At 37.9% G+C, this 12,672-nt stretch overlaps 1 protein-coding gene across 1 annotated transcript in view; it reads left to right on the forward strand.

Annotated features, from left to right (window-relative positions):
- atrnl1b (attractin-like 1b) overlaps positions 1-11,456 on the forward strand; it is a 109,052-nt gene extending 97,596 nt beyond the window's left edge. The window contains exons 28-29 of the mRNA XM_048171138.1: positions 4,316-4,430; positions 9,308-11,456. Coding sequence (XP_048027095.1) covers positions 4,316-4,430; positions 9,308-9,432 — 240 coding nt within the window. The 3' untranslated portion in view covers positions 9,433-11,456. The remainder of the gene's footprint in view (positions 1-4,315; positions 4,431-9,307) is intronic.
- Positions 11,457-12,672: the final 1,216 nt, after the last annotated feature.

Below are 12,672 nucleotides of genomic sequence, written 5' to 3' on the forward strand. Positions count from 1 at the left end.
ACAAGATGTGCGAGTCTTTCATGAACATTAAATTTTCTGGATTTGTCCTTCGTTTTCATGTTCAAAGGTGAGCGTTTTTGTAAAGTTTTAGAGTTTACTTTCAAGGTTTGTGGTTTATTCTTGAGAGCGAAGTGGATGATCTTGGGCATTTAAATACTGAATGATTGTAGATTTTTCTAAAGAAAATGTGGTCTGACGACTTTCCCAGTGTATATATAAACTACCGTTATGTTATGTGACATGTGAAGGGAAAGTATAAATACTCAGAGTTTGTCCCCTGCATTTAACCCATCCAAGTTAGTGTGCACACATTAGGAGTTGTGAGTAGTGAACACACACACACCTCAGTCATTTCCTGCCGGTATTGAGATTCGAACACGCAACTAAGGGGTTACCAGTCTGACTCTCTAACCATTAGGCCAAAAAGTTATTTTAATGTATTTTAAAATATAATTTATTTCTGTGATGGCAAAACTGAATATTCCTTAGCTATTACTCTAGTCTTCAGTGTAACATGATCCTTCAGAAACCATTCTCATATGCTGACTTGCTGCTCAAGAAACATTTCTTATTATTATCAATGTTTAAAACAGTTGTGCTGCTCAGTATGTTTGTGGAAACTGTGATACATTATTTTCAGGATTCTTAGATGAATAGAAAGTTCAGAAGAACAGCATTTATTTAAAATGGAAAACTTATCAAATCACAGCTCTTCTCAAAAAGCTCCAAGATTTGAGGTAGCATTGATGCCGTAGTGAAAACTGAGAGTTATGAATATATGAAAACCTCTTAAATCACCTCCTCCAGTGCATCTTTGCAGTACATGTGCAATAATGTAATCTTCTGTAAACTCTAACCTTAGCTTAGCTTGCTAGTATGGCTCTAAACTGTATTGTTATTCATTAACTGTGTTACGGAAATGCTCTCTAAATGGCCTGCAATTGGATTACTCTAATCTCTATGATGCAAGGCTAATGTGAATGAGACGAATATCACTGAATCCAAAACCATAAAGAATGAGAGTAAGCACATGAAAATGGATTTGATTGGAGTTGTTGGGAGGACTGAAGATCTTGTTATGTGGTTTATACAGTTTATACATTGAATACACAGTCCCCACAAACTCGTAACAGACTAATGAGAATCTTTTAGGGTCATTTGTGATAGTTTTTACAGGATGGATGTTTTAAAAGGAGTTCTATAGATAAAAATCTCTATAGATAAAAATGTGGGTTTTTTTTATTTTACTTATTTTATTATTTTTTATACAATATTTTAAACACAAAACACTGTATAGTAAAATTACATTTTATTATAAACTAAACACAAATTAGTTTTTAGTTTTCCTGTGAGAAATTTTCATTTAGTGCTAGCATTTTTTATCATTTTGACCAAAACACACTTGTAGCCAATCAGCAGTAAGTGGCGTATACACTCATGATGAGGGAGGAGAGAGAGCTCAGTGCACAAGAAAGACATTAGCAGAATGACTATAGAAAGAGAGAGATTGCAGAGAAAACGTTGGCTTTGCTGTGTTTCACAGAGCTAAGATATGCAGTCTTTTGCTTGAATATACTCTTGTGTCTTCTTTGCTTGTTTGTTCATTTGCATTATTATTATATGCCTGGAAACCACCTCCACCATCTGTTTGGTTCCTCTTTTAGTGATCGCTATAACCCCTTAATCTTGTCATATTTGTAATATATTAGTTACTTGGACTAACATTTTATGTAGGGAGCTAAAAACTTTTGTTTTTTGAGATGGAAGGGATGATTGCCATCAAAGGAGTTGAGGAGCTAAATAACAATTAGACATTCAACATGAATTATCATAGTAACAAGCATAGTGTGCTTTCACTTATTGATAACATCATACTGTAGCTTCGGGCAACAGGCACAGCAGATACTGCCATAGTTGTTGCATAGCGTGTACATGAATGTGGGGGCGGAGGCATCAAGATAGGGGTGTGATCCTTTTGGGTAGGGTGTGTTTGTTTTGGTGATTTTAATTATCAAGTGTTTACTAGAAATCGCTTACCACACCTTTGAAAAATGCCTGACTCCCTGATCAGTGCCCTGACTACTGAATTAGGAAGCTGATTGAGACACACCCATGGATTATTGGAAAATTCTGTCAATGGCGAGGAAGGGGTTAAAAGACCCCCACGTGCACACACAGAAAAAAAACATTGAAATGAGTCATGTGTTACAAAGCTTTGAAAATTATACTTTTCTCTGTCATTTAAGTTAGAAAGTACTTTCATGTGTAAAGAAGTGGTCACCCCTTTGAGCAAGAGTCTTTTGTAATGTATGTTTGGGTGTGAAATTGAAATGTATCTTTATATTATGCATAACTACCAAGCTCAGACAATAGCAGTGGCCAGAAATGGATACTTAAGTGTAGGTTTGAAAATGGAGATGTGTAATTAAGTGTGATATTTAGCATGAATCACTTGATTGGTGTGTTTTGCCAGAAATAATGAGGTTTGCTGTGTCATTCAAAAGCAAGAGGATGCATATTGAAGAGTCTTGAGGCCACTGTCAAACCATTAGCAGATACTGTTTGTGCTGTCTGTCACATAATAAATAGGATGCTCTGAGGTGGATTAGAGACTAGACCCGATGGCTAGCAGAGCAAATACTGTACATGTATTGACATCCATTCCTTATTTTTCTTTTTACTCCTTGGTGTAAACTCAGCCTTGTCCTTAAGATACAAGTAGGCATTTAGCAAGGGAAGGACATATCTTTACAGACTGATTTTAATCAAGAAAAAATCATGCAGTGTGAGGGAGAGAGAGAAAATCAAGAGGAAAAACAGTGATATTCTGCACACGGAGGATTGAGGGAGCTAGAAGGGGAGCTAGACACCCCTTGCCACCCCCTGTCACTCAGAAACAATGGCTTTGAACTTTTTAAGTGCAGCACAAGTGGCCTCTTTTCCTCTCAAAGAGACAGATATTGCTCTGATAACAGCCTCTGTCCTCTGGGCTTGATGGACATCACTGTCAGCGCAGGCTTAATTTGACCTTTCACAAGCCCCTCCACGCCTGTGCCATCGCGTTCCATGATTTCTCTCGCGAAATGAGAGAGTGATGGGTTTGGGCATTCTTTCATTATAGAACTGAACACATTTTCTATGATTTTTATTAGCCAAGAAGAAAATTTTGCACTTCATTCGTACTTATTTGATATTGTTTTCGGAAAATATATAGTTAATAAAAATATAAACATTTTGAGAACACAAAAAAAAATTAATGATCTGTAGATCAGTTAAAAGCCACAGAGAACTCATTTAAATGTTCGCTGTGTGCTCCAATAATTGTCATAATTATATTGAGGTGGGAAAGGGCCAAGTTTGTATTAAACATTCCTGCTTTAGAGAAAGGTACCTTAGGGTAACTTTGTTGGTTTGACGTCTGGCGTTTAATTCATATTATAGGCTAGATGAGGACCGTTCTTGGCAGAAAATATTAGTTGGCATCTGTTCCCTTTTTGTGCCTTTCATTTTTTTTTTTTTATATACACATTTTGGCAACTGGGGTAAGATATTAAAGCTTCATTTTGTGGAGAGCCATTGGCTGCCAAAGTCTGTGATCTTGCAGCACGCTCTTGGAAGAGCTCTTGAAGAGGCACTCTCTTTAAATGGTGAATAAAGCCACTCTATAGCTGAGTCAATGTGTGTGGAGGGCTAGAGATGAGAGTGTATTAATGAGCTAAGGGAATCTTAAAAGACAATACCCCATACACAAAACATCACATGCATGCTTTATTCAATGACGGGGACATTTATGACTCCCTTTGTCATTAACGCATAAAACATTCGACAAGTCCTTTTAAAAAAACATTCATATATATGTGAGTGGACCAATCCTCTGCATGTTAGCTGAATAATCTGTAATATGAGATAAAAGATGACATTTTAAGATCACCGCGATTGCCTGTGGCTTCCTTCCTCCTCATTCCACTATGCTGCATCAGAGACCCGCTGATGCATACTTCTATCCAGGGCAGCGTTTATAGAGACAGAGGGCGGGTGCTACAACACGACCCGAGTTGGTAGTCGACAACCTCAAATGTCACATTTTCTTTGCATGTGCGTGCATGATGTGAACTTTGAAAGTGGCTTGCTTTGAGTCTTTGTGATTTGTTACTGAGATTATCACGATGTGAATTTTCCTTTTCTGTCGACGTGCGAGAGACATCCTACAATGTCATCTCACACCGAGGACTGTGACATTTGTGACTGATGGTGATGTGTTCAGGAGTAGGCTTGTTATAGATGACACATTTCCTCTCCTCTGATCTCTCCACAGGGACCGCCCAAGCCAGTGGCCGTGGAACCCTGTTCAGGGGGTAAAGCAGCAGTGCTCACGGTGCTCTTGTGTCTCCCACGAGGGGCATCTGGTGTTCCTCCACCAGGCCAGTCAGGTCTGTATTTTCGAAATTTGTTTTAAAACAGGTACCTGTTTTACATGTAGCCTTCCTGAAACTCCATGTAGAGCATGGTGCTAGTAATGCCAAGGTAATGGGTTCGATTTTTAGAGAAGGCATTAAAGCGTTAGTTCAACCAAAAATGAAAATTCTTTCATTAATTACTCACTCTCATGTCGTTCCACACCCATAAGACCTTCGTTCATCTTCGGAACACAAATTAAGATATTTTTTGATGAAATCCAAGAAGACATCAGACAGCAATATAATCAACACTTTCAAGGTCCAGAAAGGCACTAAAGAAATTTTTTAAAAAGTTGTGACTGCAGTGGTTCAACCTTAATTTTATGAAGCGATTTTGTTTTGTAACAATATGTGGCACCAAATACACACAAAACAAGCGTGCCAAGAAATATGGTGTGTCAAAGTGTAATTTTAGAAGATTGCAAGTGCAAAAAGTGTGAAAAGTCTTAAAAACGCTAACAGTCAAAGAAAAGCTTAACGTCTAAAAGACGTGTGACTGTCATGTTCGTGTGCCTCGCTGACGGAACCAGACTTCCCCTGTACATGATTTTAAAAACTAAGACGGTACCTAGATTTCAAAACTACACTAAGATTTCACTTCTACTGTTAATGAAATTTTGGTAGGCTACATGGTGCTAAATGCAGTAATCTTTGGTACATTTTACCAAACGTACGATTTACAAAAATTAAAATATTAAAAATATGCAATATGAAAATTATTTTCAAATAAAAGCATTTTCTTTATAAAAATGTTTTTATAAAAAAAACCATTATTTTAGAGAGTCAAAAGTACCCAACTTCGGTACCAAGTCAGTACTGAAATTTTAAAAATGTGACACTTTAAGCGCTGTTGAGCAGATTCGTAAACACCTCTGATTGGCCATTGTGTTCACTTGCTCATTATATATGTCTGTGATTGGCTTCAAAAACTTTGTAAATAGTCATCAATGACGGTCTTCACTGAGCGCTTACACAGATACACATGGAAACCTTTGAAAACAGGCGTCAATCGCGGTCCAGACACCTGCTTTCAAATACTCCCGCTTCCAAAACGCTTTCAAATTTAAACACTCCCGTGTGTTGATCATTGTAGCCAATCACAGAAACATCCAATGAGTGCGTGAACACAGTGGCCAATCAGAGGTGTTTACGAATCTGCTCAGCGCTCAAAGTGTCAGATTTTTTAAATTAAGAAGTCTGTACTTTTGACAACTCTACATTTGGTCTTTAAAAAGCCTTTTTCCAAAATGTACATCTTGAAAAAAGGGGGGTCGTCTCATAATCAGTGTCGTCTAACTTTCAAGTGAGCGTTACAGCCAATGAGGTCTAAATGTAAAAATTAAGGAAATGAACGTACAATTAAATATCCAATTTCAATACCGATATATTAAAAAAATATCTAATATATGCAGAAAACTGATATCATATGCATTCATTGTGCACCCATAATGTTTCTGCATGTTTTTTGGCACTTGTGATTTATCCTCCTAGAGTGTTTGGTAATTTTATCCCTAGCATAAAATTTGACTGAAATTTACAACTTGACTTGGTACAGGCAGCTTTTCAGTTAATGTTTTACACCGAATTAACATGCCCGCTGCACACTTATTATGTTGCAGTTTAGTTCATTCCCCATGTGAGAATTAATTTCATGCAGGAAGTTCTCCAGTGTTCCCCTGGTGGTTTGATGTAAGTTTGTCTGTGACTGCTGGTCATATCCTCTTACACCACTATGGCTAACCCCAGTCTGAATGTCTCCTGTTTATAGCCTGAAAAAAAATAAAAAATAAATCTGAGTAGACATTGTACCTCTCCATATCCTTGGCTTTGAGACAAAGGATTGTCATGTTCCAGTGATCACCAAACTTAGCTTTCTACAAATGTACAAACAAAAAATAATCAATACAGTAATAATGATGTCCAGTTTCTGTCTTTTTTCCCCATATTTGTCATTCACCTTCAGCCGACAGCACCCTTTCTGAGAGCTCGTACTGACATATCACACACGTATATATTTAGACAGGCAGTGCTTTAAAAGCCATGTCAGCTAGAGGACTGTCTCATAGACCTCTGTTTTGCTTTAAGAGGTACAGAGTGATAAGATTTGGTTGAGAAAAAACCTTTTACCCCCTCCCCTTCTCAGCAGGCTTGTCAGTCAACTTGCTGTTTTATGGGACCTTGTCATTTAAGCTTGACTTCCTCCCCAGGAACTAGACTGATCTGGAAAAAAAAACAAAAAAACAACTTTTGTTTCTCTAATAGCTCCTCTTTTGTTTGACAAGCACAAAATAGAGACAACAAATAACAGCAACATGAAAACAACTGATATGCACAGAAAGAGTATGTTTGGTGATATCTGAAGACAGTTGGATCTGTCGAGACAGAGCTTTGTTGCAGTTTAATGGCACTGAAAACTTTAGAGTGGCTGCTTGCTGGGCTGTTGAAGTTTGTCATGAACACTTTTGGAGAAAGCTACTTCAGATAGAGAGAAATAAAAGGAGAGGGAGACTGAAGAGAAAAAGTGGTGAGACTGTTTTGAATCAACAAAGAATATTTTTGGAGAGACGCACAGGAGCTTTGCGCACAGATGTCTCTTTGTCGTCAAAGAGCTTTGTTTTAGTTTGTCTTTTTGGAAGTTCCACAGCAGGATGGATGTGTAGGTGTTTGTCTGCTAGGATAAAGCGGTGCATCACCTTCACAGAGCAGACCAATCGGTGTTTGACTGATGTTGGAGCTTGGAGCAGAGAAGGCTGCTTTTGTCAGCTCTCACCCTGCTCTGTCTGCATGTCTACCTGGTGCGATGTGAGTATGATCCTGAAAACATGGTGCCTTTTTTCTCTGAAACAGCCTCCCACTCAACCAAGTGCTTGGACACAATAATAAACTCAGCAAGCAGACAGATTGATGATTGGTTTTAACCATATTGATTATTTTATACAGATACTTTGAGATTTTCTTGGTGCTGAAGGTCTTTCTCATTTTGTGCCTGGCTAACAAAATCAACTGAATGTTTTTTTTCATTATATGCATGTGTGATCAAATAAGACCTCCTTATCTTTCAATGGGAAAACATGCACGTCCGGCTTTATATAACATGGAATAATTTTGTCTATGTGATGTAATGACAAAATGTGGAGATAAGTGCCTGTATGTTTTATTTCATTACATTTCCAAACCTGGCCAGGCCAGAGCAGTCATTTCTTAATGTCCTTAAAGATATATGTACATGTTTTGTTTTGTTTGCCAAGTTTCAAATTGCCCAGTAAATTGCCGTCAAATAAAACAGTTGCCACGTCAATTTGCTAGTGTAAACAAAATCTTGCAACACTTGCTCCGCCTCCGGGGTCTTCTAATTGGTCCACTGTTTTGGAACTGACATTGTCAGTTGCATAAAAGTTGAAAGATGAGTGCGCAATGGTCACACACATCCATGTAGCATGTTTACATAGAAAAACAATGGAGAATTACCCAGGTGAAAAAAGTACACTTCCATAATGTACTTAGTGCTCTGTTTTCACGCACTAATTTTGTACTTAATATACTAAATATTCTTCTTTAGTACTTCTTAAGATAATCTTGTGCTTTTAACATGCTATCACTGTATTAAAAAAATATATTTATGTGCCACTTGTACTACACTTGAGCCCACTAGTGTATGAAAGATGGGTTCAAGTGTACAAGTGGTAACTAAGTTTTTTAATACAGAGATATGTTAAAAGCACATTTTAGTTCATATTCATGGTGTCTCAAAATAGCACAGTCGAGTACACTTAGATGTTCTTAAGATTATCTAAAGAATATTTTTTTAGTATATCAAGTACAATATTAGTGTGCGAAAATAGAGCACTTCAAGTACTTTTTTCACTTGGGTAGTGCATTGGAATGGAAAAACACGTTCTGTAAGTGTGATCATAACATCTGAAACATAAACATTTCTGAACAAGCCAGTTAAATGCTTTATTTTTCATTGTAGATTATACTTTTGAGTTAGATTCCTCATGATTTGACCCAGTTTGGGTAAGTAGCAAGTCCCTGCATAACCAGCTGTAAAAGCACTACAGTAGTAGGTGTACACTGCGCTCTTCAATCCCATGGACTGTTCTGTTGACAGACATGTAGTTTTCACATTCCTCCCTGCAGGCCAGGTATGATGGGTAATAAATCGATGTAGGGCAGTATGTAACTGTCTGAGGCTCAGGTTGTTCTTGGATGTAAATCGTCTTCGCCTGAACGCTTGAAGCTCCGGCTTCTCACCAATGTGCTGAATTCAATTCCTTTTGCCCTGGCCTGTCTGAAGTAATGAATTGTTCCCCTCCGATAATTGTATTGCTTCAATAGCAGGGAGGGAGCAGTGCCAGACTAGCACAGAAGTGGCCGTTGTGTTTGTAGGATGATTTGTGAGATGCTGCTTTGAAAAATGGCTTTGGGGTTGCAGCCATGGTTTTGACCACATCAGTCCAAGACAGAATCCTGGCACAAAATGTAGGGTGCTGGGAGTCGAGTTCACTTCAAACCCCCATCCTAGAATAAGAGAAAAGTGGCCACAGAATAGGAGAAAGGGATGCTTCTAGAAACAGATGACTTTGACATTGAACAAGGAGTGGCTTCTGAGTCTTCCGAGGCACGAGTGGAAACTTCTCTTTATGCGTGAACAGTCAGGAATCTGTCTTTAAAAATGAACGAGCTGATATTTGTTCTTTTGAAAGAGATAGCTGTAAGTTACCATTGTTCCTTTTTTAAATAACTTTGCTTTGACATGTAAATGAACCGCTTTTGCTTTTGAATCCTCTCAGTGAGTCTGTGCTTCTCCTCTCTGACCCTCGGCTTGCTTTGTTGTGTGTTGTCTGCAGGTATAGCCATCGCCAGCGCTCTTATCGACACGTCCCAGCAGAAGCCTATGGACTTCAAAGAGAAAAGCCAAGGCTTGAAGAACCGCAAAGCTCTGCCTCCCGCTCACCAGGGCACCTGTGTTTGAATCGTCTGCGGCCTCGGCGGGCTGTCCTTTACCAGAGCGACCTCCTCTCTTGTGCTGCTTCAGGCAGACGACGGCCTAGAGTGGCCCCATGTGAGGGGATTATTTAGGTGACAGAGTGACCTCTTATTTCCACTCCACATACACTTTATCTCTCCACGGCAATTGAACATCGTAAATAGATCTCGTCCGTCTCAAATGACCTTGCCATCACCACCTGCTCCAGCTTAAGCATCACTTTACTAGTTTGACTCCATCCATACCAATCAACAGGCTTCTTTTTCCTTCATCCAACTCTTGGCGCTATTGAGCCCTTTCCCCACAGCCATTTCGGTCTTCTGAATGTTGAGGGCCTCTCTAATGGTCTCCTATCAGCTTCACACCAAGCACAGATGTGCCTCTAGCATGGTTTGTACATTTTGGACCAGAGTGTCTTGCTAAGCCAGAAGCAGTGTTCCAGTAGTCTAGGGACGGTCGCCGGTCTCGTGTACGGGTCGAACAGCTCACCTATTTGTATGCTTGCCAACTAGACTTACATTTTTGCTCAATTTTTAGCTATTTTGACATTTTATTTAAGAGATGGACTATAGAAATGTTTGCCATGGCGTGGAATCTATCTGTTGTGTAAGCTAATGACGTTCTGCTGCTGGTAGCCTCATGCTTGGTAAACTCCTGTTAGGAATGGATCAAATCCATCTTTAGATAGATAGATAGATAGGTTTCGCACATTTCATACTTGCGCTCTTCTTGTGAAGACTTTGCATGGACCACTCACACTATGCTTGAAAACTTTGTGGCTTACGTGTCACACGAAGAGCGTCTTTATGTCTTGAAATATCGCTGACCGTTAGCTGCAGTGTAATGCACCATAATGTAGAGGAGCCAACTGGTTTGGGTGAAATCAAGGGTCAGTTGTAAATCACAGAGAGAAGTCGGTCTTTAGGTGAGGGATGAAATCGAGCCTCGCTGACTTGACAAATCTGGAGAATTTACGCCAGTAGGTCGCATTGCAACGGGTGTATAGTATTAAGGAAATGCTAGGGAACCCTAGAAAAGCAGTTGATCTTCTTTATTTTTATTGTCATTTCGCAACGGTACAAGTTTAAATGAGCAATGACTCAGAACTTTGCAGTAACGCTTCATCTCTTTATAATGAACTTTTGTATACTTAAGTTTCACATATTGTGAATGTCAACAGAGGAAGAAATTTTTGAGGAGACCAGCACGTGAGAGTGTATTTAGACTGTTCATTCACTCAAGGACTGTGTCTTCAAACCATGGGCTTTCTCAGAGCAGGATTCACCATACAACTGGATCTTCTGAATCTAATTTAACCCACCACTAGGACTGAGTCAGAGCCCTCCGTGGGTAAAACAGGACATCTGGGAGATGTGTTTTCCTGTCTGTGGCAACAGCAAAAAGTGTACAGCCTCCTACTCATCACTCGTTTGCTTTAGATGGACTTGAACATGTGAATCTAATGTGAATCGCTCTTTTTCTCTTCATGTAGCTACTTCAATGTTTTTGTTTGTAATTTTTTGCTGGTTTTAATAAAGGATATTAAAATGTCAATAGGTATTTTAGGGCCACCCTCTGTACATGACGGTGATGAGAAATAATCATGTCTTTTACAATGTTTGTGGAAAAAAGAAATATTGAATTGTTTTTGTAACTAATTGATTCCTGTGTAATACCTCTGTGATTTAACTCTTAGGTCACACATGTAACTAACTCGATTCATATTAGTGTCTCTGTTTTTAGGTAAACTGAAGCTGCTCATCTAGATTATTCTGGGCATTTTTGAACTTACTTTTCAGGTTATGATGTGTTAGGAATTTAGTTTCAGAGCTATTTTTTATTTTGAAGTGTGTAAGAGATTATCACACGGAAATTTTACAGACTGATTACACAGGAATCATCTCACTGTAACTGAGAAAAAAAAACAGATTCATTCATCCCTCAGTGCATATCATTAATCTTCATTGTATTTTAAAGATGAATGGAAAAATAAAACACTTGAATATTCAGAAGTCCATGGATCATTCCAGCACCTATGAATATAAAGAGCTTGTTTCACAGCTTTCACAAAATCAATCATTTGGTCGCCCTCACCAGGTCTCATTAGTATTAGCAAATACTCCAATGTTAAAGTGCCTGTCGGCACCAAATATATTCAAAAAATGGATACATTTATAATATATTATTTACTGCATGTCCTTCAGGTGTAAAAGTAGTTAGTCTATCTATTAGAGTAAGTGATAATATGTTTAGATATAATATTATGTCCTCCAAAACACTTTAAATATTTTCCTTTCTGATCACCAAGGTATCACCAAGACAATGTAATGTATTTGAAAAACCATTTTACTTCTGTTTCATTTCAGAGAAGCCCCTATTATTCTCAGAACTGCTGAGGCAAGAAAACATGCATATGAATGGTTTACCTACACTGAAACGTAGCCAACGGTTTTTCAGTGGCTGATCTGATTTGAGCCTGTTATCCCTGACATGAAAGCAAATCTCTGTTCTGTAATATGGTTTTAGTGGCCCATTATTTTACCACAGTCAAGGGGTGTTAGGCAACGATGTGAAGTGGATTGCCTAAAACCTACAGTTTAGAGTGCTTTTGCTTTTATACAGTGGCAGTAACAGTAATATGTTAAAGTCACCAATGTTCAATTGATACAATTGATAAAGTAGTTTATTAGACTAACTGTACGTTATTTGTCATTGCCAAGCAACATAATGATCAAAGAGAGAAGAGCTTGTCGCATCAATACAAAATTAATGTGCAGTCACACAATCTGTGTATATTGAATAGTTTCAGTCTAGCTTCTGATCGGTCAAAATAAAATTGAAGCTTTGCTGAGATCCACGATATAGTAACAGCTACTTGTATGAACCACATTTTTTTTTTTTTTTTTTTTTATTATTATTTTGCATAGCAATTTTATTGCATAGTTATTTTTAGGACGATTTATTTTAAAGCAAAGACGCCACCTGTTTGCTTATTAAAATAACATTTTGATTACAAAAATATTTTAATATTTATATATTAAAGAGAGACGTTAACTCTTTTATAAAAGTAATATTGCATATGTTATATATATTCACAATATAGCACCAGTGTTGTTAATGTTACCTAAAACTTGAAAAAAAAAAAATTAAAATAAAGCTGAAATAAAAATATAAACATTAGATTAAAAAAAAATATTAAAATTAGAATTTTTGCCTTACCAACTA

This window comes from Megalobrama amblycephala, linkage group LG20 (assembly GCF_018812025.1).
Source record: "Megalobrama amblycephala isolate DHTTF-2021 linkage group LG20, ASM1881202v1, whole genome shotgun sequence".
Lineage (NCBI taxonomy): Eukaryota > Metazoa > Chordata > Actinopteri > Cypriniformes > Xenocyprididae > Megalobrama > Megalobrama amblycephala.